General features: G+C 37.8%; 1 protein-coding gene across 2 annotated transcripts in view; it reads left to right on the top strand.

Annotated features, from left to right (window-relative positions):
• The window catches only part of MYO1E (myosin IE), a 223,413-nt gene that overhangs the window by 189,459 nt on the left and 11,092 nt on the right, over window positions 1–22,862 (top strand). For both annotated transcript variants that reach the window (XM_074294635.1, XM_074294637.1), the window contains exons 23-26: window positions 2,162–2,308; window positions 6,987–7,144; window positions 10,522–10,614; window positions 12,918–13,122. In XM_074294635.1, coding sequence (XP_074150736.1) covers window positions 2,162–2,308; window positions 6,987–7,144; window positions 10,522–10,614; window positions 12,918–13,122 — 603 coding nt within the window. The remainder of the gene's footprint in view (window positions 1–2,161; window positions 2,309–6,986; window positions 7,145–10,521; window positions 10,615–12,917; window positions 13,123–22,862) is intronic.

The following is a 22,862-nucleotide window of genomic DNA, read 5'->3' as shown; positions in this document are numbered from 1 at the left end:
CCCTCAACAATTCATGAATAACACATTACACTTAATTTATTTTTAATAATAGGAAAAAACAATTTTCTTTTCCCCTGGCAAAATGTCCTTCCCAGAGGAGGCTCATCTGCTGTTACTGATCATTTGTTAAGTGGCACTAGAAGGTAATTGAAGGCACATGTAACATGGAGCTTTGTGAAGTCTTACTGAACGGGAAGGGGAGGGCAGATAGGGAAGGGGAGAGACCAACAGACAAAGAAAGGGTGAGGGCCATGGAGAGAGAGAGGGGGAGAGACAGACAACAGAGTTGTCTACATCTGATGCAGTTTTGAAGTTGCCCCACCTAAAAAACAAATCAGTTGCAGCGTTTCAAGATCATATTGGATCCTGCCCTCCCTCAGCTCTGCTCTTCCGAGATGATGTCTCTTCTAACTTTCCTGAGGATGGTGGAGTAGCTACGGCAGTGGACAAGAAATCACTGAAACTTGGGTTCCAATCCTATTTGAGATATTACTTATGATGTTGTGTGATCCCGGACAAATCACTTAAACTCCTTGTGCTTCAAGATTCCTTCTATAAAATGGGAATAACAGTGGCAGGGTTAGACAGTCTTATTAGCTATCATTATTCACCCATGGACACACCCTGTCTGGAGCATTCCACTTTCTTCTCACAAAATCTACATGCCTTACCCCTTGTTTTATAGGGCATGAATATGGCTTGAATTTTACTGGTCCCTACCTTGGAAAGTAGCAGCTTGTAAGGGAAGGAACATTGGATTTGTAGTGAGGAGATCTGGATTTGGATCATGGCAAAAATATTTGTTAACTTTGTGATGTTGCTTGTCTTTTCCCTTTCTGGAGCTCACTTTATTCATCTGTAAAAATGAAGGGATGTCAAACACAAATAGAAACAAAGATCACTAAACCATACATAAAGATCCTTGTGGATATCATACTGATTTAGAAAACCATATGTTAACATGACCTATTTCCCAGTTTCATTTCAGTCTGGTTTGGGCTACAGGACGTGGGATGCTACCGTATGCTTAACAACTCTACTCTAAAGTCTTTCAAATTCCAAATGCTGTGATCTCTGAAGAGTTGTCTTCTTGTGTTTCCCTGTCAGTGTTTAATTTCATAGCTGTGCTCAAAAATTTTGTTTTATTGTGGCATTTTTGTGGTGTTGAGAATAATTGTTTCCTTTCATTAAGTAACACTAGTGCTGTTGATACCTTCATGATTGTGTCTGTTTTTAAAACTTTTTTTTTTTTTTTTTTTGGTATGTTTCAAAGAAGTCGGATAGCATTGCCAATTTATTCTATGTCATAGATCCAGGACAATCAGAATTTTTCTTATTGGTTGTATGTTCATTCCTCAAACAATCTATTTTAACAAGACTGTTTTAGGAACGCTATCTTAAGCTTTTGTTTTTTATTTTATTAATCTTAAAGACACAGAACATGAAATGAATCATAGAACTTTTGTGCTAGAAAGAACTTTGGAGATAATGTGTTCCTTGCTTTACAACTGGGGAGATAAACCCTACGAGGATGGTGGTGATTTGCCCAAGTCATATGATTATTCAATAGCAGCATCAGGTCTAAAATGAGGGTCACTTGTCCAGGGCTCCCTTCATGAAACAACACAGTTTTGTTTTAAAAGGAAAGTTTTATAAATATCAGAAAGAGAAAGGATTGTTTTGCTTTAGTATAAATATTAAAAACAGAATTTGGTTTTGTACATGAGTAGCATAATCATTGCTAATGAAAGATGCCAAATCTCGCTGGAACCTAAGAGCAGATAAAGAATAGCTAAAAAATCATTTTGCATGTCTTTATATGTTTGGAGGAGTTATCTCTCCTGATCAAATGTAAGCTTCTTGAGGTCAAGGACTATTTGATTTTTGTCATTGTATTCTCAGAGCCTAGCACTTAGGAGTCCAGCTGCTTAATAAATGCTTGTTGATTGATTAGTTTGAGGTCAAAAATCCCTTTGCTTACTACCTATGTAACTGTGGGTAAGTCACTTCAACTCCCTCAGTTTCTTCATCTGTAAAATGACAGGATTGCACAATATTTCAGTAGTGAAGTCTCATCCACCTTGAGATCTGAGATCCTATAATGGGGGCATGGTCAGAAGTGCAAACCCCTCACCTGATGTTCTGTCTCCTTTCTTTGCAGCACACTACAAGATGATATATTTATTCTCCATGAACAAGAATATGACAGTTTGCTTGAATCAGTCTTCAAGACAGAATTCCTAAGCCTCTTAGCAAAACGTTATGAGGAGAAAACCCAGAAGCAACTACCTCTGAAATTCAGTAATACGTAAGTAGTGGGGCCTGAGAAGCTGGGCTTTCTGAATCTAACTAAAGGATGGTTCCTTCTCCACAAGATCCCTGGAGGCAGGGAAAGCAAGACAACTTCCCTGATTTCCTCAATCTCAGCAAAGTCTGCATTCTTATCCTATTCTTTTCCTTTGTTACCTGTGGGAGCCAATCAAGTGACAATCAAAGCTTTGGATTACTCAGTCTGGGAATGCATTTCTAGGATACTAGGGACAAAATCAAGTAATTTATTTAACCTTTTTTGGAGAAAGTAGAGCAAAATGAAGTGGGAAATAATAGGATTTTTCATGCCAGCCACCCAAAATGTCTTTTTTTTTTTTTTTTTTTTGTTAATAGCATCATCATCTTTCTAGTATCCCAAGCTCAAAACCTGAGATTTACCTTTCTTTCTTCCCCTGCACCCACCCAATCAGCCTCTGTCTCTCAATACAGTATCTCCTCACCACTCGCATGCTTTCTCAGTTGACTATCTTCATATTGGACTGTTGAGTAGGTTTTTCCTGCCTCCAATTTATCATCTCTCTAGTCTCTTCTATACTACCCTACTTATGTCACTTCTCTTCTCAAACATCTTTAATGGCTCTCCTCTGCCTTTCTCCCTCTAGTGTTCATGGCCCTTTACAATCTGACTTCACCATCCCTGGGCAATCTAATCTCCTATTACACTTTGTCAAGTACTACTTGTGTGGCTGTTTTTTCTCAGTCTCTTTTCCTGGATCATCCTCCACATCTTGTCCCCTAACTGTGGTTGTACCTCAGAATTGGATCCTGGCTGGGCTCACTTCTCTCCCTACCATCTTCCTCAGTGATCTCATTAGGTCTCATGAGGCTAATTCCCCCCACATGATTCTGGTCTTTATAACGAGACCTAATCCATGGTCCCTCATTACCAACTGACTTAGACATTTCAAGCTGGATGTTCCATAAGAATCTCAAACTCAGCCTGATCAAAACTCTTATTTCCCCCAAACCTACTCTTTTGAAGTTTCTGGAATACAATAAACCATCCTTCCTGTCAACCAGATTCACAATATCCAATCATGTGTCAAGTCTTATCCATTTTACTCCCATACCAATCTGTTAGTTGAGGTTTCCCCCCTTAGTTTATTACCTCTTTCAGGAATTATTATTCCTTCGTATTTGGTTTCCCTGCTTCCTGTTTGGGGAGGGGATTGCTCTCCCCATGCCAATTTATATAACTGCCAAAGTGATATTCCTAAAGCCAACAGGTTAAACTCTGATAACTTCTACTCAGAAAGCTTCAGTGGCTCCCTAATGTTTCTAGAATAAACTACATATTTTGGGCAGTTGGCTTTCACAGCCCATCTTCCTGTGCTGATTGTACATTACTCCTTCCATGTACTCTATGGTTCATTCAGATTGGTTTCATGCCAATGTGCCATCTTCACAATCTTTGCCTTTGTACAAGATGTACTCCATTTTCAGAATGACCTTCCTCCTCATCTCTACTCTTAGAATTCCAAATTAACTTAAAAACTGAACTCACCACCTATTTATTATAGGAGGCCTTTCCAAATCCTCCCAGCTATTAGCACCAACCTCTTGCCCCATTTACTTTCTATTTGCTTCTCTGGTCATGGGCTGTTTCCCTAATAGAATATAATATCTCTTGAGAGCACAGAATAAAATTTTTTGCATTTTTGAATCCCCAGCAAAATACCTGGCACAATAAGTATTTAATAAATCTTTGTCAATTGATTGACCAATTCTATTCTCATATTGTCCTTTTCCATCTCTGTAACTCTCCTCTGTCAAGTGTGAGCGCAGACTCATTCTCACTCCCCAATATCCATATGTTAAAGAAAAGCACTTTACGGCCCAATTCAGTGACCCATCTCTCCATCCTTCCTCCATGGAAGTTTCCATAATCCCTTTCCTCCCAGATAATTGTGACTTCTCATTACATTTTCCCTAGACTTCTCCTTTGAATTCTTCTGATGCTCCCTTGTAGCTTAATTACTACTGTGTATGATCTTATTCCTATTAGCATCTAAGCTTCCTGAGTGCAGATTCTTTGTCATGTCAACAACAGAAAGAAGGGTGACCAACCAAGTTGGCTTATCTATAGTATAATCACCTATTTTTGTTTCTTCAGCCTCTACTATGGTAACTTTTTCCCTACAGTAGAAGGCTCAGATGTTAGAATGCCCTGAGACTCTCAGATGCCCACTAGTTGAGGTCAGCAACTCGCTTCTCTCCCTACCATCATCTTCAGTGATCTTCCTCAGTGATCTCATTAGGTCTCATGAGGTTAATGCCTATCTCTATGCACATCTACTTATAAATGACTTGCCCAGGGTTACAACACCTAGTAATTCTGAGGCCAAATTTGAACTTAGCTCCTCCTGATTCTAGGTCCACTGGTCTATCCATTATATCACTTAGCTACCCCAATTTAGTCTTTTTTTTTTTTTAAGTAAGATGTTCACCAATTATTTCTTTATGCACATTAAAAAATATATTCAACCCTTTGGCATGAATTGTACTAGTAGATTAGTCCCCAGATTCATTGAACAAACACAAAGTGGTTTTTCAAGCTAGGGTTTAACACCTGCAATATCATCTACACTATACTATCCTGGGTTAACTAATGAAATAAATGTCCACTGGACAAATCACTAATTTGTTTTCTATAAATTTTTATAGATACTGGCAATTTTACATCTTCAATAAAAGTAGTATTGCTACATTTTGTGCCATCAATAAGAGCATCCTCTCCAGGCAGAATGACCAGTTCTTATGATGGATGTTAATGTGGGGGTTCTTTTGGGTGAGATCAGAATTAGATAGATGGCTCCTGAAGTTTCTTCCAACTTGGAGGTTCCGTAAGTCTACACCTTCCAACATAGGAGTTCCCATCCCTTCTGATAGCAATAAGAATCCCTTGCTATTCCAACATAATACTACAAAAATGGCACTTGTCACCCCTGTGTAATGGTTATTTCAATAGCTTTTCAAAAGAATCAACTGTTTTTTTCTGAAGGAATATTTCATTTTGGATAGGATATTGTACCTCATAATCATAAAATTCTTCTGTTTTTTCTTTTCTTCATTTGTAGAACTAGCAAATGGGTTCAGTTTGGTTTTCTTCATAATTTTTTTTCTGCCTGTCTTCCCAGCTATCATAGTTGACCATCTTGACTCTTTGTCAAATTTGGGTTTTTTATGGAAATGTTCATTGTCTCTCAAGGAAAGTAACTCTCCCCCCCACCCCCTCTTCTTCTTCACTGTTTATCTGAAAGTTCTTCCTCTTCTGGGATTTTCCTGGGGCAGCATCCACTTCTTTCCTCAACTAGGAGAGGCAGATCCCAATTTACAGTCTTAAGAGAGCTGCCTTGGGCATGAGAATGACTTGTGTATTCAATTCAAGTAATATCAAAGGCAAGACTTTAATGCAAGTCTTCCTAGCTTTGATTTTGGTTCTTTACATATTATACCACAATGTTTCTACTTTAGGTAGTATTACTATTTAGCCATTTAGTTATGTCCAACAGTACTATATGATAGCATCCATGGGGTCTTCTTGGCAAAGATACTCAACTAGTTTGCCATTTCCTCCTCCATTGTATCCCCATTTTACAGAGATAAATAGGAATAAGGTGACTTACCCAAGATCACAGATTTGCACTCAGATCTTCCTAAGTCCAGGCCTGGTGTTCCATCCGCTACATCACCTGGCTATCTCACCTTACCCATAGTAGGTGTTTTACAAATGCTTGCTAAATTAAAGTAATGTGCATTCCTGGAGCATCCAAGATGATAAGGATAGTTGTGCTTTAAGAGGGCTAATCCTTACTTTGAATAGAATGTGGAAGCCTCTAATAAAGTGAGTTCCAGCTCCATGGTACATGGATAGGGTGCCAGGACTGGATTCAAGAAGTTTCTCAGACATTTAGTAGCTGTAACAACCTGGCAAGTCACTTAGGCTCAACCTCAGTTTCCCTCTAAAGTCCCTCCCAGTTCTAAATATATTATCCTTTTGTTTTCTTTTATACTTGAATATGTTTGTTGTATCCCCTGCCACCAGTGTATAGGCTCTATTTCTAGTGATGGGAAAGAAGGAAAGGCCCATGCATATCACACAATGTGTCTGCGGCAAAGAAATCCTCCTACCAGTTAGCTAATACACTAAAAGTGAATATGCCAGTACCAGAGCCAGCTGAATTATTTTCACTCGAGTAGCTTGGACAGATTCATGTTGGCATCCCTTCCTCTGCCCCTATTCATTTTTCACTCGAGCAGAAACCAGAATCCAAGGACCAGAGCTAGAATATCTCTACCTTTGGCACTAAACAAACACTAGTGCTGGCCAAGCCTTGAGGAGCCTCAGGCCACCCCTTGCAGTCCTTGCCAACTTTACTTCTCAGCGAGGATAGACAGGGCTTCCCAGTTCTTGTTGTTCATCATCTCTGCGTTATCTCTCATTTCACTGGTGTGTGGAACTTCAGGAAAATACTCTCTTCCCATTAAAGACTGGCCAGTGTTCCATGACTTGCCCAAAGAATTTTCCAGTGGAATTCCAGCCTGATGCTGGACTTGAAATCAGGGCAGGTCTTCCTGATTCTCACGTTAGCTACAATGCTACACTGCCTCTCTTCTCAATCATTTATCCCACTTTTATAATGTACTTGTCACAGGCTTGAACTGAAGTTGAAAAAGGAGAACTGGGGCCCATGGAGTGCAGGGGGCTCACGACAAGTGCAGTTCCACCAAGGCTCTGGGGATCTCGCCATTCTCAAACCCAGTAACAAAGTGCTGCAGGTCAGCATCGGACCAGGGCTACCTAAGAATTCCCGTAAGTGTGACTTCCCTTCCCCCTTGCTGAGTAAGAAGTAAGAGGGATGGTTTTCTTCTCTCTCCCTGCTCAGTTCTCTTATACTATTCTTCCATCTTTGATGTCTAGAATATACCGTAGAGCCAAGAGGGACCTAATGAAATCAGCTTCTTATTCAGGATTTTCAAGTTGCATACATCTGGGTAGATTTTCCAAAATGTACATATTTCATGCTAACCCAAGAAAACTATATTTTGCACATATATAACTATAAATGCACATGTATTTTCTTAGACTAATCTGATAAGTGTATTGTACCTAGCATAATAATAATGCCATACTTATATAAAATGCTTTAAGATTTAAGAAATATTATGTATATGCCATAGAATATGATGTCAGCTATCTGGAATAGTGCAAATATTATTCTCATTATAACCATTCTGTGGACTGGAAAACTGGATTGGGAAGATCTTAGGCTCAAATCTTACCTCAGATACTTACCTGCTGTGTACCCTAGCCAAGTCAGGTTTTTGAAGGGTTTGGACTTGAGGGCATTTCAAGCTGACAATTCATATTTTCATAACTAGGCAAGCACAGTGGCTCAAGTTTGGTCTTGATCAAAAAGATAGGGGTTCAAAACCCATGCCTGGCACTATTTGGCTACCTTGAGGTAGATGTTAACCACTCTGTGCCTCAATTTCCTCATCAATAAAATATGATTGCAATGATACCTGAAGTTCTAATAGTATAGTGTTGTCCTGAGGATCAAATGAGATCATATCCAAAGGGCTTTACAAACTTTAAAACACTATGTTACATCGTTATCATTACTGCCCAAGGTGATACTTCAACATTCTTCCCCCTGCATAAAAGTTGCCTCAGTATAGTGCACACTATTAATTAGCCACATGAATGAGCTATCATTTGGTTGGCCCTACCCATTTTCTTTTTACCTAATCTTTCCATTAGTTTTACCAATCGTGCTATGAATCAAGCCCAAACTTGTCACAGGGTCCCCTACACTAACTGAGCTTTTGAAATCCTCAGAATTTCTCAAGTCCTCTGGACCAGATGCTTCAAATATTACTTTGTGAGATTGTCACATTCCTGCCTTTCACCTTCATGTTACATTACTTCCTGAAAATGTTTTTCTTGCAAGAGCCCATCAAATTATTGCCTTTCCTTCACTTACATACACTCTAAAACCTGAATCTCTTACGAGAAGGAAGCCCTCCTATATCCAAAAAGCTATAGCTTGCCTGGATATTGTCCTATATGAGATGCAGATCTCAAAGCCACTCTGTCTCTATTGCTAAAAGAAATCTCTCCTTAAAATGTTTGTATTTTTATAAGTAATATTCACCATTCATAGAGCCCCAAATAATAATATTAATAGTACTTGTATATTGCTTTAAAGTTTGCAGAAATGTTTTACATATACTATCTAATCTGAGATTCACAAAAAACATTTGAGGTGTGTTTTATCATCTCCAGGTTATTATATGGGAAAACTGAGACTCAGAGAATTTGTTACTTGTCTGTTCACTGTCAAGAATCAGAATTTGAACCCATGTGTTTTGTGCTATTGTTACAATATTCCACTTCAAGTTGGAATGATCCTATCTGAAGTGGGATTAAAACATACAATCACTGTGGTTTAAATCTCTACATCCTCTTCTCATCAATGTACCATCCTCTCTACTGTAATTATATGGCCATTTTATTTCCTGAAGCTCTTCCAAACATATGCTCTGTTCTATAACCAAGCTGCCTTCCTCCCTCCTACACACTCAGATACAGTATTCATACTTACCTCCTTATCTTTGTTTCACTTGAAATGTACCCCCAACCTGACTCTCCTAGTCATTTCCTCCTGGTCAAATCCTGCTGATCAACATCCAATAATTTTTTGTTCAGGATTTTATTGTCTTGTATTTTATTCTATTTCACAGAAGTTAAATCTCCACAAAAATAATAATGTGAGCTCATTTCAAAAAGGACACATGTTAGCTATTTCCCACAATGTAGTCTAGTCCAGGTTCCCATAAGAGTACTTTTATTCCATTGTAAGTAATTTTTTTCTGTTGTCATCTGTCTTAAGGCAGTAAGTTACTTCTTTTAAAAATGCAATATAAGAGAAGGAACTTCAATGGGAGACAAAAATGAGCAAGACAAATTTGAAACTAATATGTTAGATATCATATACTTTTTATTAATTTTTTGGTTTTCAGTTCTGAATTCTTTGCAACCTATTCTCACCATCATCCATTGAGAAGGCAAGAAATGTGATACACATTATACATATGAAGTCATGCAAAACATTTCCACATTAGCCATGTTGCAAACATATATAGAAAGAGACTTTTTAAAAGTAAGCGAAATGTACTAGAGACTTCCTTCATATCCAATCTTTGTTATCTGTACTTTATATATTAAAATGTGCATGTTCTCTGTTTGTCGAGTGCAGAATAACAAAAAAAAGTATATTATTAAAGTCTCCCCAAAAACAAAATTTAAATTTTATTGAAAGATAACAAGAGGCTTGAGAAGAGGATCCCTTAGACCATCACCAAAGAGCTCCATCAGTGAATGGGCATGCAAGAATGCTTTCTGATGGTCACAGGAGTGAATCTTATTATTCTCTTCTACAAAGAGCCTTCCAATCATGTTGGTCTTCAAGGTTGCTCACAGGGTTTCTGTTTATATTTCAGTCTTACCTTCTATTGTCTAATGCTACAGCGAGTTTAATTTTATGAAAAAGAACACTAGAATTCCTAGAATACAAAAGAAAACTTGTATAAATAATTTGGCTTCAGAAATCTCTCTTTTACACACTAAAGTGCATACTCCATTTTTTGGTATTGCAACAATTTAATTCAAAAAGGACAAAGCACACAGTGCTATCTAAGAACAAGGGTAATACAAATGAACCATCTGCCAGCAAATGGTAATTAAAGAATATGGCTCAGTTCATTTTCCTATACAGCTCCAGTCTGTTAATGCCCACTGTCCCCACCTTTGTGGAATTGTAGTCCTATATATCTTAGACGTACAGTATCATAGATTTCAAGCTGGAAGGGATCCTTGTGGTCATCGAGTCCAGTCTCCCTATTTTACGAAGGATGCAACAAAGGCCCAAAGAGATTAAAGGATTTATTGGAGATCACATCTTTCATAAGTAGCAGAGCTAGGATTCCATGGACTTTGTATCTAATAATATGGTGCTATTAACCATCCTTCCTTTGTTTTCTGCAAATCCATTTGGGATTTTGGTCTCAAATTCTTCCAGATATTTCTTTCTGAAAATCAAATAAAACAGGGGGAAAAACACCTCACTTCCTCTATCCTCTATCCCCATTAGCCGTCTTCATGCTGTATCTTATGTTGATTTTTAGGCCCCACCAGAAGGAGTGTTACCCAAAATAGAGGTTATTCCAATAGACCTCAGAATCCGAACTACCCCATGAGAGCTGCTCCCCCACCTCCAGGTAAGTTGATCTGGTTCTTCTACTTAAACATTATTTCTTGAATTAATCCCAATGAATGTGAACTTACTTGTTATATATGCAAAGCCTATTTGTGAATGAAACTATCAGTGAATACACTCAAAGCATTTACTAAGTCTGTTTGGGATCAGTTTGGAACAATGGAACAAATATTCCTTCATGAGAACACAGAATCTTGAATGTTATAACTTCACTGACTACTTGAATAGCATTTGAATTCTATAGCTGAATTAACTATTTACATTTCATTACCTAACTGAAGGAAAACATCTTTCCATCAATTATAATAGAAAGAAGTCCTCATTCATTACATTCATTTTCCTACTCAACTATTAAGACATAAGATGCTTTATCATAATAAAAAGTTGACCAGGCTTTCATTTATAACTTACTAGTGGTTTACAAGCCCAAATGAGAAGTGAGGAAAATGTCCTTCTTAGTCAAACATTACCTAGAGTACTACAACCTTCCACTACCCTCCAAAGTCCAGGGTTTAAAAATGAGAGTCAGAATTCTTAGAGACTTTTGGGAATTTAATAATCAAATGTTTTATTTTGTTTTGTTTTGTTTTTTTCATTTCTTAAGAAATAAAAAAAAATTATATGCTAAAATTGTAAAATAGAATGAGACTCTTTTCATTAAAGAATCTGGTTAATATTTGAAAAAAATCCACTATCTCTCTAGGCCTTTTCCTATTATTCCTATTTAGCATTAACGCTTCCTTTTATAATTGAAACTGAATGCTGTGAAATTATTTCCCCTCCAAAACCATCTGGGTCCAGTGGCCAGATTTAGATCAGGATGACTGGAGATGGCCCCGGATGAGATAGCATAAACCTCCCTCTCTCAAAATAAAAATTCAAGGGGGTGGCTAGGTGGCGAAGTAGATAGAGCACCAGCCTTGAATTCAGGAGGACCCGAGTTCAAATCTGGCCTCAGACACTTAACCCTTCCTAGCTGTGTGACCCTGGGCAAGTCACTTAACCCCAGCCTCAAAAAAAGAAAAAGAAAAATTCAGCAAAAAATTATATTTTTTATTTAGTTTTTTAAAATGTACAAGGACTTTTGAGAATTGGAGGTTAAAGGATCATCTTACCAACTCCTTTCAGAATAAGACTTCTCTCATCATCCCAGACAGGTGAATATAGCCTTTTATTAGAGTTTTCAAGGACAAGTAATTAAACAGATTGCTTCAGTCCCCTGCTTCAGCATCCCATATCACATTGGAGTTTTCAATATAATGCTGTTGAATTTTGAGTCTGAGTGTGAGAGATTCAGTTCCTGCCTGTGCATAGTGGGACCTGTCACTATTTAAAACAGAAGACTTTCCCAAAGATGGTGAAAAGTAGAAAACTGAACAGAGATTCCTACATTATTCAAGCTAGACCTTGTCTAGCCCAACCTCCCCCAACCAAGTTTTTACAGAAAAGAAATAGAAGTGACTTTCCAATTGTAAGTGGATGACTCAGCCAAGACTACATCTCCTTAAGCATCATGTGAGAATCAAAGTGTATTTTTCTCCTGGCTTGCATATAAATTTGCTTAAGGAGGAATGAAACCCAAGTCATCCCAGCCTAAGACTGCCCCCTTGTTTCTTCTTCACCCCGGAGCAGGAAGCTGGCATCAGAGGAGGCCCAAGTGCAGAATAACACTGACCCTTTTTGTCTATGGGAAAGAGACCAAGAAAAGGCAGACTGGCATTGGCTCAAGGAGTAGAAATCACACGGGGTTGAAATTTGATCTTTTTGACAACTAACTTGTATTTGGCTTAGAGTTCTCCCAATCCCAATGGATTTAATTAACCAAAGGGTATTTGCCACTGCATGCGTCAAGCTCATTTGTTTTTTTAAGTGTCCCCTAAAGAAAATTTGGAATCTGGGTTCAGGAGGAAATGTGTCTAGCTAGACAGTGGCCTACTTGCCTGCCTAGTTTTTGGCCAGCCCTCTTAGGAAACAGCTATGTATTTTTCCCTTTTGGCCACAACAGTACACACACACACTAAACAGCTGCAGTTGCTATCCAGCCCAGGCAGTTAGCCTGTCTAGGCCCCCTCCTATTCCAATTCCTAGTACCACCTTGTTTGACTGTTTTATGGAGTCAGTGAGAAGATGGTAACTACCTGATTCATATTAAACCTTTAAAATGCACAACTGAAAGTTGGATGTAAATGTTTGAAAGTTATGGAAGTTCTTTATCACTTCAAGAAAGAGTAATAAGATGTATTAATTCAGTTTAGAAAAACTAAGCAGTATTTTCTCCTCTTTCTCCTTCCATTTTCTGTCTAGGATATCATCAAAATGGAGTCATCAAAACCTCCCAGTTTGTCTCCCATCCCCAGGCTCCTGGAAACACAAGGTCCAATCAGAAAGGCCTTTATACATCTATGACACGTCCACCCTTACCTCGACAACAATCAACTGGCTCTGACCGAGTTTCCCAGCAACTTGAAAGCTTGGACTTCTTAAAGGTCCCAGATCAAGGAGCTGCTGGGTGAGTCTTCACATAGCACTAGCTCAAGATGGCAGCTTGTGTCGTCTCAATAGCAATACAGATTCTGAAACATCTTTGTTCCATCTTTACATACCATGTGCCCTTTAAGAAAGGTATTACCGGGGCTATAACAGAAAGAGAGGCTATTGACTGCATCTTGGGATTTAATTAATACAACAAATTCCCAGTTGAAGAATTTTCTGCTAATTCAAGATGGCATCTTTCCTGATATTTAGGGATACAGAGTTGTTTAGATCACTGCAAGATTAAGTAACATGCCAGCACATGTAGCCAGTCAGTTAAAAGAGCATTTATTAAGCACTTACTTGGAGCCAGCTTCAGTTGTTGTTCAGTCGTGTCTGAATTCATTTGAAGTTTTCTTGGCAGAGGTATTAAAGTGGTTTTACAAATGTGGAAAGTGAGTCAGACAAGGTTAAGTGACTTGGCTAGGGTCATACAACTAGTAAGTATATGAGGCCAGATTTGAACTTACAAAGATGGGGATTCCTGACTCTAGGCTGGGTACTCTATCCATCTCACTACTTAGCACCTAGATAATAAAAAAGGCAAAACATAATCATTGCCCTCAAGGAATTTCCATTCTAATGGGAAAGATATAATAAGATATAAACTGAGTATGTGAAGGCAACTTGAAAGGAGAAGTTATTAGCATCTGGGGAGACCAGGAAAGCCATAAAGGACTAGACAGAATTTGAATGAGGATCAGAATTGTCTGTATTCCATTCCAAAGTCATATGATTGATGAGAATGATTCAGAGGCTTTTCAGTTTGTTCCTGAAGCAAAGGACTGAGGTGTTATTAAGTGGTTTTAATCTTCCAAAGAGCACAGATTATGGCCACCTGGTTGTGTGTGTGTGTGTGTATGATACAAAGGAGTTTTAGCCACATAAGGGACAAGGCAGAGATGCATATAGCTGTGATATATTCAGAACATTCCTGAGGAGATACTCTTAATATAAGTCTGGTCTTCACAAAATTACTAAGTCAGAAGAAACAAGTGCTTGTGTCTACATAGTAAATAGGTGAGATAAGAAGATATACAAGTCACATGAGTCTTAGTTCAGTGGTTTGGGGGGGAAAAAGTAATTGCCATATTATTAATTACATTTTAAAAAAACTTATTGGATCCTCCATTTTTTAATATCATCCATTTCCTGACATTTCCTCACCTATCTTAGAACTCTCCTTTGTATCTTCTCTTAGCCCCTCTCCAAAAAAAAAAAAAAAAAAAAAAAAAAAAAAAACCACCACTGTTAAAGGAAAATCAACCAATACAGTGATCCCTACATATACACATGACCATATATGCCACCTTCTGTGCCTGTGGTTCCCCAACCTCCTTAATAAAAGGAGGGAACCATGTTTCATCATCTATCCTCTGAGAATAAGTTTGGTAATTACAGTTAATCTGCATTTAGATGCTCATTAATGATGTATTTCTTCTGAATATTGTAGTATGTTACTCTACTGGTCTTGCATCAGTATCTACAGATTTTCTCACAGTTCTCTGAATTCATTTTGTTTTCTTTGGCACAAAGAAAACTGAATTTTTTTACTCTAGGCTTATGCTTAGGGAAGAGGTACATGACCATGCTGTAAAAATAAGGGCCATGCCTAGTTTTTTATCTGAAGTTTCAGTTCCTTAGCTTCCTATTACCTACTTTTAAAAGCCTCTCGTTTATTCAGAAGATTCATTTCATGGTGCAGATTGCTACTCATCTATGCCTGCTGTCCAGTGCTATTTTTGTTCACATCCTCCCGAAAGTTAAACCCAAAGTTCCACCCAAAATACCAAAGATCCTCCTTTATTTCTCCTGGCATTGCAAGGATATCAATGGATCTCTGGTCTTCTACATCCTATACTTCATACTTGCTACTAACCAGTCTAGTTTGTTTTCTTTATTCTTGTGCTTTTTCAGAGTTCTTATGTGTTGCAGCTTTTTGCCACTCACCATGTACTTCTCCGTGCCCATGTGATATTCAATATTAATTCTTCAGAATAAACTAATATTCCATGTCTTGTTGCCATGAAACACCAATCAAATGTTAATATTGAAAACTTTTATGAGAAACTATGATGGGCTCAAGGTCCTGCTTGCTAACTCCAACATAAGTTAGGTCCCAAAAAATAGCAAAACAAGTACTTTTTTGAACACCACGGAATATTGTGGCTAAGCTGCAGAATTACCACACAAAGGAGAAAATCCTGAAAGCAGCTAGAAAAAAACAATTTAAATACCAAGGTGCCACAATAGGGTCACCCAAGATCTGGCTGCCTCCACATTAAAAGATAGAAGGGCCTGGAACCTGATATTCCGTAAGGCAAAAGATCAAGGACTGCAACCACGAATGAACTACCCAGCTAAGTTTAGCATCTTTTTCCATGGAAGAAGATGGTCATTCAATGAAACAGAGGAATTCTATATGTTTCTAAGAAAAAAACCAGACTTAAACAAAAAATTTGATCTACATCCACAAGACTGAAGAGAAACAGAAAAAGGTACACAGAACCCTTGAGAACTGTAACTCTGTTGTGGGTATATAAAAAATACTCAAGGATAATTTGATTTTACTGATATAAAAGAAAAAAAAGGGGGGTGTAGTAAAGGGAAGGAGGTCGGTTCAGAAAAAGGGGAAGGAATGATAAAAAGAGGGAAACTACATCCCAGGAAGAGACATAGAAAATACACCATATCTGAGGGAACTTAGTGAGGGGGAGAATCATTGTGTGAATCTTACTCTCATCAGAAGAGGCTCAAAGAGTAAATAATTAACATATTTGTTTTTCAGAGAATTTTCTCTCACCTCATTAAAAGGGGGGAGAGGAAAAGGGAAAAGGAAAAGGAGAATAAGTGAAGGGACTAGGAGGGAGGGGGGAGGGATCCTAAAAAAAAAAAAACAAGTACTTTTTTGACTCAGGGTTGGGGCAAGCCTCAAACTGTCTCCCTTAACCCAATTTTAAGGTGGTCATTGCTGGCTGTGCTGATGTGGCTTTATATTAGCATCTAGGGATAAAGAAGGTCCTACCCATATAGGGTCAGGACCCTTTAGATTTGATGTATCCTGAAAGACCATGTAAATGAGAACTTGCTCTGTTGAAGTAACCTTTCCACATGGAGATAAAGAGTCCCAACGTAACAACTGATCTTTATTACATAATTCTTGCGTTAATGGGACTAAATAAACCTTCATTTATCAACTCTTCAACGATCTATGAGTATCTCATGTCACCCCAACAAGAAGCCTGAATTAAGAGAGTGATAAAGATTTGTCCATAATCTGGCCAGTAAATCAGTTTTGCAATTTCATGCCAAAATCCAGCCCACTCTCTGCCTCTTCCTGTTCATCTATAGGTCCACATCATTGTCCATCTGTATGATGTGCCCAGAGATATACATACTGTTGGTCAGACTTGACATGGTGAGTTGAAAAGCCACTCTTTTGAATGATTACAGATCTCTTCCAGGATGCTAAGTGTTGATGTATTCAACATGTCATCCACAAATAGAATCATCTGGAGGACCTCATTAGGAACCCCCTTTGATTTGAACTGTGCACTTGATTTCTTCATCATAGTGGCTAATACCTTTAGAGAGCATTTTGTTTTATGACTTCCCTGATATTTGTTGTAAAAGGATTGTTGAACAGGAACAATTTCTATTATTATGTCCTCTTCCAAGGGATCTTAAATGATTTTACTGCATAGATGAGACGCTTTGTTGTAATGGAGTCTGTGAGGTGCTATTTTACCAAATTAAATGTTTTTTCATGATCAAATAAGAAGCATAATGGGATATTATATTCCTAATATTTTTCAGTTTATTTAATATAGCTTACAAAAGTCTTTCTTATGCTCTGTTAATGCCTTCATTGAAGATGTCCTTTACTTACATAGAATTGATTTTCAAGGATTCTATATAGAAAGGAGAATGGGCATCTAAGTTAGTGAATAGTTCTACTAATGCAAGCCAGATAAATGTTCTCAACTGCCTCTTTTGTATTAAGGTGCTGTTGGCTGGTATCTTCTCCTTCAGCTATGTTGCTCCTTCAGCACTCTCATAATTGTTTTGCCTTCATAATGGGTCTCCTCTATACTTTGTCCAATCTAACTACTTTTTCAGGCTTGATTCTCGTTCGAGCCTATTTTACTTTCCAACATCACTGGATATGTGATGTTCAACTATAGTGGTTTCAACATCTTTGATTGGGGGGGGGGGAACTATTTTGTTAAAATAGGGTTTTTTGTTTTACACCTTTTACAAATCTCCATTTTTCTTCTATTTGTAGTCTCTCCATTTTCTTTCTGGAATGCTTTGGTGTGACCTTACTTAGTTAGATATCTCGCCAAGATTTTTTTGAATTTCTACTCTTCACTGCTTGTTGTTTTGAAACAGTATTTCTCATATGTCCATATATTTTTGTGTGTGTAAGATCTTATAAACTAATTTATATTCTAACCTAGTGTTGCTTTTGGCTTCTATCTCTCTTCCATTTGGCAAGTATATCAGTCATTTGCTGACTAAAGCACTTTTTGAGCTCCTCTGGTCTCTTTATTGTGAGAATATATGTCATCAGAACTTATATTATACCCATTATCTGTACTGTTTCTGTTGTCGATTTCTAATTTTTTATTTTCAATTCTTGTTTAGTTTAAAGTTAAGTTTTGTCAATTGTGCACCATATCTTTTACTCATTATCACTCTTTTAAAAACTAATTTTGCTCTTAGCTTTTATAAATGATGAGAACTGACTCAGAGAAAATTCCTACATTAATACCAAGTCTTCATTTTGATTGGAATTTCATTTTTTGTTTGTTTTTGTTTTTTGCTAAGACAATTGGGGTTAAGTGACTTGCCCTGGGTCACATAGCTAGGAAATGGAATTTCATCTTTTTTGTTCTTTGTGGTATTACTTGGTATTATCCATATCTAAAGTTAATCAATTCTTTTTTCAAAGAACACATCAGAGGTGTGAAGCTCCTCTATATTCTACAAGTCTCTCTCATTGCTTTTTTTTTTCCTGAGCTATGCCATCCCATGTATTTCTCTTTTCTTTCTATATTTCTCTTATTTTTCTATGCCTTTGAATTCACTAACATGGCATATACATTGTTGAAAAGGTTATCAAGTGCTTCAAAGAGCTTCTCACTTTCTTCTTCATCAGTAGATGTTGTTGAATAGTCTGTAGTTGTTTTCATGGTTATCTTTTATTAAATGTTTATCATCAAAACTGCACTACATAAGGATACACAATATCTCATGCAATAATGTTTCTTGTTGCCTACAAGAATATACCAAAACCCTCTCAGCCAACTCTCTTTTAGTTATATTTCCAAGGAGTATTGTTTTGTTGCAATTTCATTCTGCTGGTTTTATTTATAGTGACTGTCTAAATTGATATAATGTAGCTCCTCCAAAACCATGTATGCTCTTTGAGCATTTAACAAAGATCTCACATTTAAAATACCAAAAATCAAATTAAAGTTTATTGCTTTTCTAAAAACTCTGATTCTCCTGTTCTGAAGCTTCATTGTAGCATAGCAATCACCCTGGATTCTTGAAGGCTACACTATTGGGTTGTACTCTTACAAGCACTACCATTCTGAAAAGGCTTTAAATAGACCCTCAGTAAGAGAAAAACCAACATAGCTAACTAAAGAACTCACATCACCCACTATTGAGTAAAGACTCAGCAAGTCTTTTGACTCTAGTAATAATAGCTGTGAAACATCTTCTTCATCTGCTTCCACTTTGTATCCCTTCTCCTGGATGGGCAACAACCATTCATTTAATTTGAAATTCAACTTACACTTGGGTAGCTAGATGTAGACATTATACTACTTTTTCCAGCACTTTTCTCCCCTGTATCAAAAACCTTTACAACAGGGGGTCCTTAATGGAGTTTTTTGTGCTTTGGCCATGTGGTGAAGCCTATTTTCAGAATAATGTTTTTAAATGAACAAAAATACATAGATTTGTAAAGGAAACTAATTATACTGAAACCTATTTATTGAGATATTTGAAAAAATCAGTTCCCAATCCCCTAAACCACTCTTAGCCAGCTTCTTCTCTGTAAAATGGCCAGCTTTACTGTAGCTGTGTTACAGATGGGAAAACTTGGCCTTAAAGAGTAAATAAATAGCTAGCAGGTAGTCATATTAACTCACCCTGGAATGGGTTCTCAATATGGTTTCCCCAAGTACTCAGCCTAATTAGATGTCTTCTGCCTTAAATTGGGCTAGAAGGTGACTGTTTTCTGACTGGCTGTGCTTAATAAAGTCAGGGTTTTTCCTTGTAATGCTGTTGGGAAAGTGAGGCAGCTGACATAGGCGAATGCACGCCACTATACGCTGGAGTTATGTACTTATAAATCACAATGATGCCAGTTGTGCTAAATGGCCCCTCCCTCCGAGAGCAATGGAAGCTGCCACCATTGGACAGGGCTGTCTTGCCAGGGGCAAGCAGCATGAGCTGGTGCAGCAGGTGAGCCTTTGGGCCGCATGTGGCACCTTCTGTGCCACCTCCTGTGCATGCCATGCTATTCCAGGGTAGACAAGGTGTGAAAAATAAGCAGTAAATTAAAACAAACCAAATCCCTTTGCTGTCTTTCCTGCCCCCTGCTTGTTTCAAAGTTGGCAGTCCCCAAAAATATCTCCTGTCCATTTGCAAGTTACAAGCTCATACACTAGACGAATGGCAACATCTGTCAGCCAAAAGCAGGCAATTTAGAAAATTTGTGTCTTAACTCAGCTGGCACATGTGCAGCCTTCAGCTGCCTGGCGCCCCCCTGGGCTGTACAGCATACCCTTTATTTCCTCTACAGCCAAAGATCATGCATCTAGATTTTAGTTCATTATCTCAGCCACTGACTATGCCATTAACAGGAGGACTGGTATTTCCATATATTCATTAGCCAATCACAATGCATAAGCTGACTGCCTACTGTGTGCAGAACACTGTATGAAGCACTATCTTTTTTTCTTTTATGAACAAAAATCTAATGTAACTGTCCTGTGTCCGTAACAGAGAGGGCACTTTGGCCTGAGAGCAGCACTTTTTCTAAAATCTTATAAAAGGACAAGAGACTGAATTTCTCTCATTTGAAGCCAGAAAGCTTGTACAGGATGTTTCAGAAGCTACAAGATTACCTAAGGATAATAGTTTTTCTTATGTCAAGAAGAATCGAATTTGTCTTCTATTATAGGAGGCTGTTAGAACATTATCCTGGGCCCAGAAGGGAATTCCTAAATCCCATAAGGGAGCCAAATGAGGATTATGATGGTTTAAAATGGATACTTTGGTATTATTTCAGAAATAGAAATTTATGCATATCCAGAAATATTTGTAAAGCATTTTGTCAGCCTTAAATCACTATATAAATGTGCATCATTATTATTATTAACCTAATAAAAAAACCTCTCAGGAACAACAATCTTTTAGCACTTAATATTTAACAGAACCAAGACTAATACTGCCCTGTCCTCTCACCCTTTTGGCTCATCTTTTTGTTTTTCTTTAGGAGAGAGAAAAAATATAATTGGCGTAAACTGATATTTGTCTTGGTGGCTCACCCACTTATTATCTGGATCCAATATTTTAAAAGGTCTGCAGTTTCATCAGTGCAGGCACTCCTAATGTTGATTACAGCCCTACTGTGCCTTGGTGGAGGATCTTTGTATATTGCTGTGAGTTAAAATGTTATCTGGTAGCTAATCTTCTGGTAGTTGCAGCCCTCTCTAAATTTAGCAGGGCTGGGTTTGAGAAAACAAATAGGTAGTTTTTCTCTAGACCTGGACTCAAAACCTTTCTCTTTTGGTCAGACCTGCCTGAGTTTTTGTTCCACCAGTATTACTAAGGTTATCCCTGCTCAACTACAAAGTAAAAGTGTGGGTATCACTTGGTTTCTTCCAAAAAGCTTAACATTACAAGAGCATTATGTGTGTGTTTAGTCTTTAAAGTATGTCAGTGACAGGGAAAAAACTATGTAATTCTTCTGTCCTCATAAAATTTAATCTTTATAAAGGGAGGGAAGACCAGTAACTAGGCCTAGAAAAATCTGCATAGTAACCAGCAACAATACTATAAATCAGAGCCAGTTGGATGAATTAGGAGTATATATTAGCAGTAGTGACAACTAATAGCAAAGGGTCAGACGTGGTAGAATTCAGGAACCACTCCAAGGACCAGGAACAATTCAAGTGTGTAATGGTCAAAAAAGGAAAATCATGGCAATATAGTAGACTAATGAGCATCTGGAACTCAGACTGAGTATCTGCAGTCAGAAAGACTCATTTTTCCTGAGATCAAATATGGCTTCAGAGTTACTAGCTTTATGACTGGGGCAAGTCACTAGTGCCTCGGTTTCCTCATCTGTAAAATGACCCCAAAAAGAAAATGGCAGATCACTCCTATATGTTTGCCAAGAAAACTCCAAATGATCATGAAGAGTCAGACACAGCTGAAACCATTGAAAAAAAAAAAAAAAAAAAAAAAAAAAGCCCAAAGGATGAAGCTTGGTACTGAGCCAATCCAAGCCAATGGCATAATAAACCTGCTGTTCAGATCCTATCAACATGAGATAGGCCATGGCTGTCAGTGAGCTGTAGCTTACACTAAAGAGTCTACATTTGGAAGGGCAAATTAATCTCAAAAGTAAGAGTTTATAGTTTCTTTTTTGTTGTTGATAGGAACTATAGTATAGGCCCAAACTGGCTGTTAAGTAGCACTTTCTTTTTGACCACTTTGCTGGCATCCCTTATCAACTTAAAAGTCAGTTCCCAGAAATACTAGAAAGTTGTTGGGGTTTTTTGTCTTATTTGGATTATGCAGAGTCCCCATCTAGTGGTGCAAAAAGTAACTTCAGTCTATTTGCCTAAATAGGTGTTGGGGCACCCACTACCTAAGGAAAGGCAAATGAGCAGTTTCCAAAAGGCAAGAAGGGGAAATAGTGATACAGCCTGTAGAGTTAGATCTTCATGAGTGCAAGTCACCCACAATATGGAAAATCTCGCTGGTCAAGCTTGCCAACTCGTATCATCCCATGTGCTTTGTTGTTGGAGAGAGCTATTAGCAGTTACACGAAAGGAGATGGATGTTACTTAACTCCATTTCCAGATGAGAGGCAACACAAAATAGGAAAAAAGGCCTACTCGATAGCCTTCTGGTCTGGGGAATGCCCAGCAGAATAGGTATTGACAACTATGCCCATAAAAGACAGTAAGAAATCTAAGTCCCTTATGGAGACCCCATATGTAACTATTTGCCAATCTTATTATTTCTACCGTCACAACATTTTCCCCATTTGTTCTCATTCTGTATTGCAAAAGCACTTTAATTTAATTAGTCTTTATTTCTCCAGTTGTTCTCTTTCCTACCGTTCCAAACTGATAGTAGGAGGGGGAAGGAAATATGAGAAGGGGTGAGGATGATGGAAAAGAGTAAATATCAGGGGAGGTATGGTTAGAAGCAAAATACTTTTAAGGAAGGACAAGATGAAAGTAAAGAGAATAAAATGAAGAGGGGAGATATACAATTAGCAGTGGTAATTGTGAAAAGAATTTTGAAGCAAATTTCTCTGATGAAGACCTTCTTTGTCAAACAAATTTATTTTTAAAATATTTTTGCTACCATCAAACACATTCATTCATGCCAGTCACTCTCTTAAGATGCAGAGACAAATGCAGAGCAGTCCTTGTCTTTGAGGGACTTATATTCTATTGG

This window comes from Sminthopsis crassicaudata, chromosome 2 (genome assembly GCF_048593235.1).
Source record: "Sminthopsis crassicaudata isolate SCR6 chromosome 2, ASM4859323v1, whole genome shotgun sequence".
NCBI classification, from domain to species: Eukaryota; Metazoa; Chordata; class Mammalia; order Dasyuromorphia; family Dasyuridae; genus Sminthopsis; species Sminthopsis crassicaudata.
This window is presented reverse-complemented; position numbering and strand designations above follow the sequence as displayed.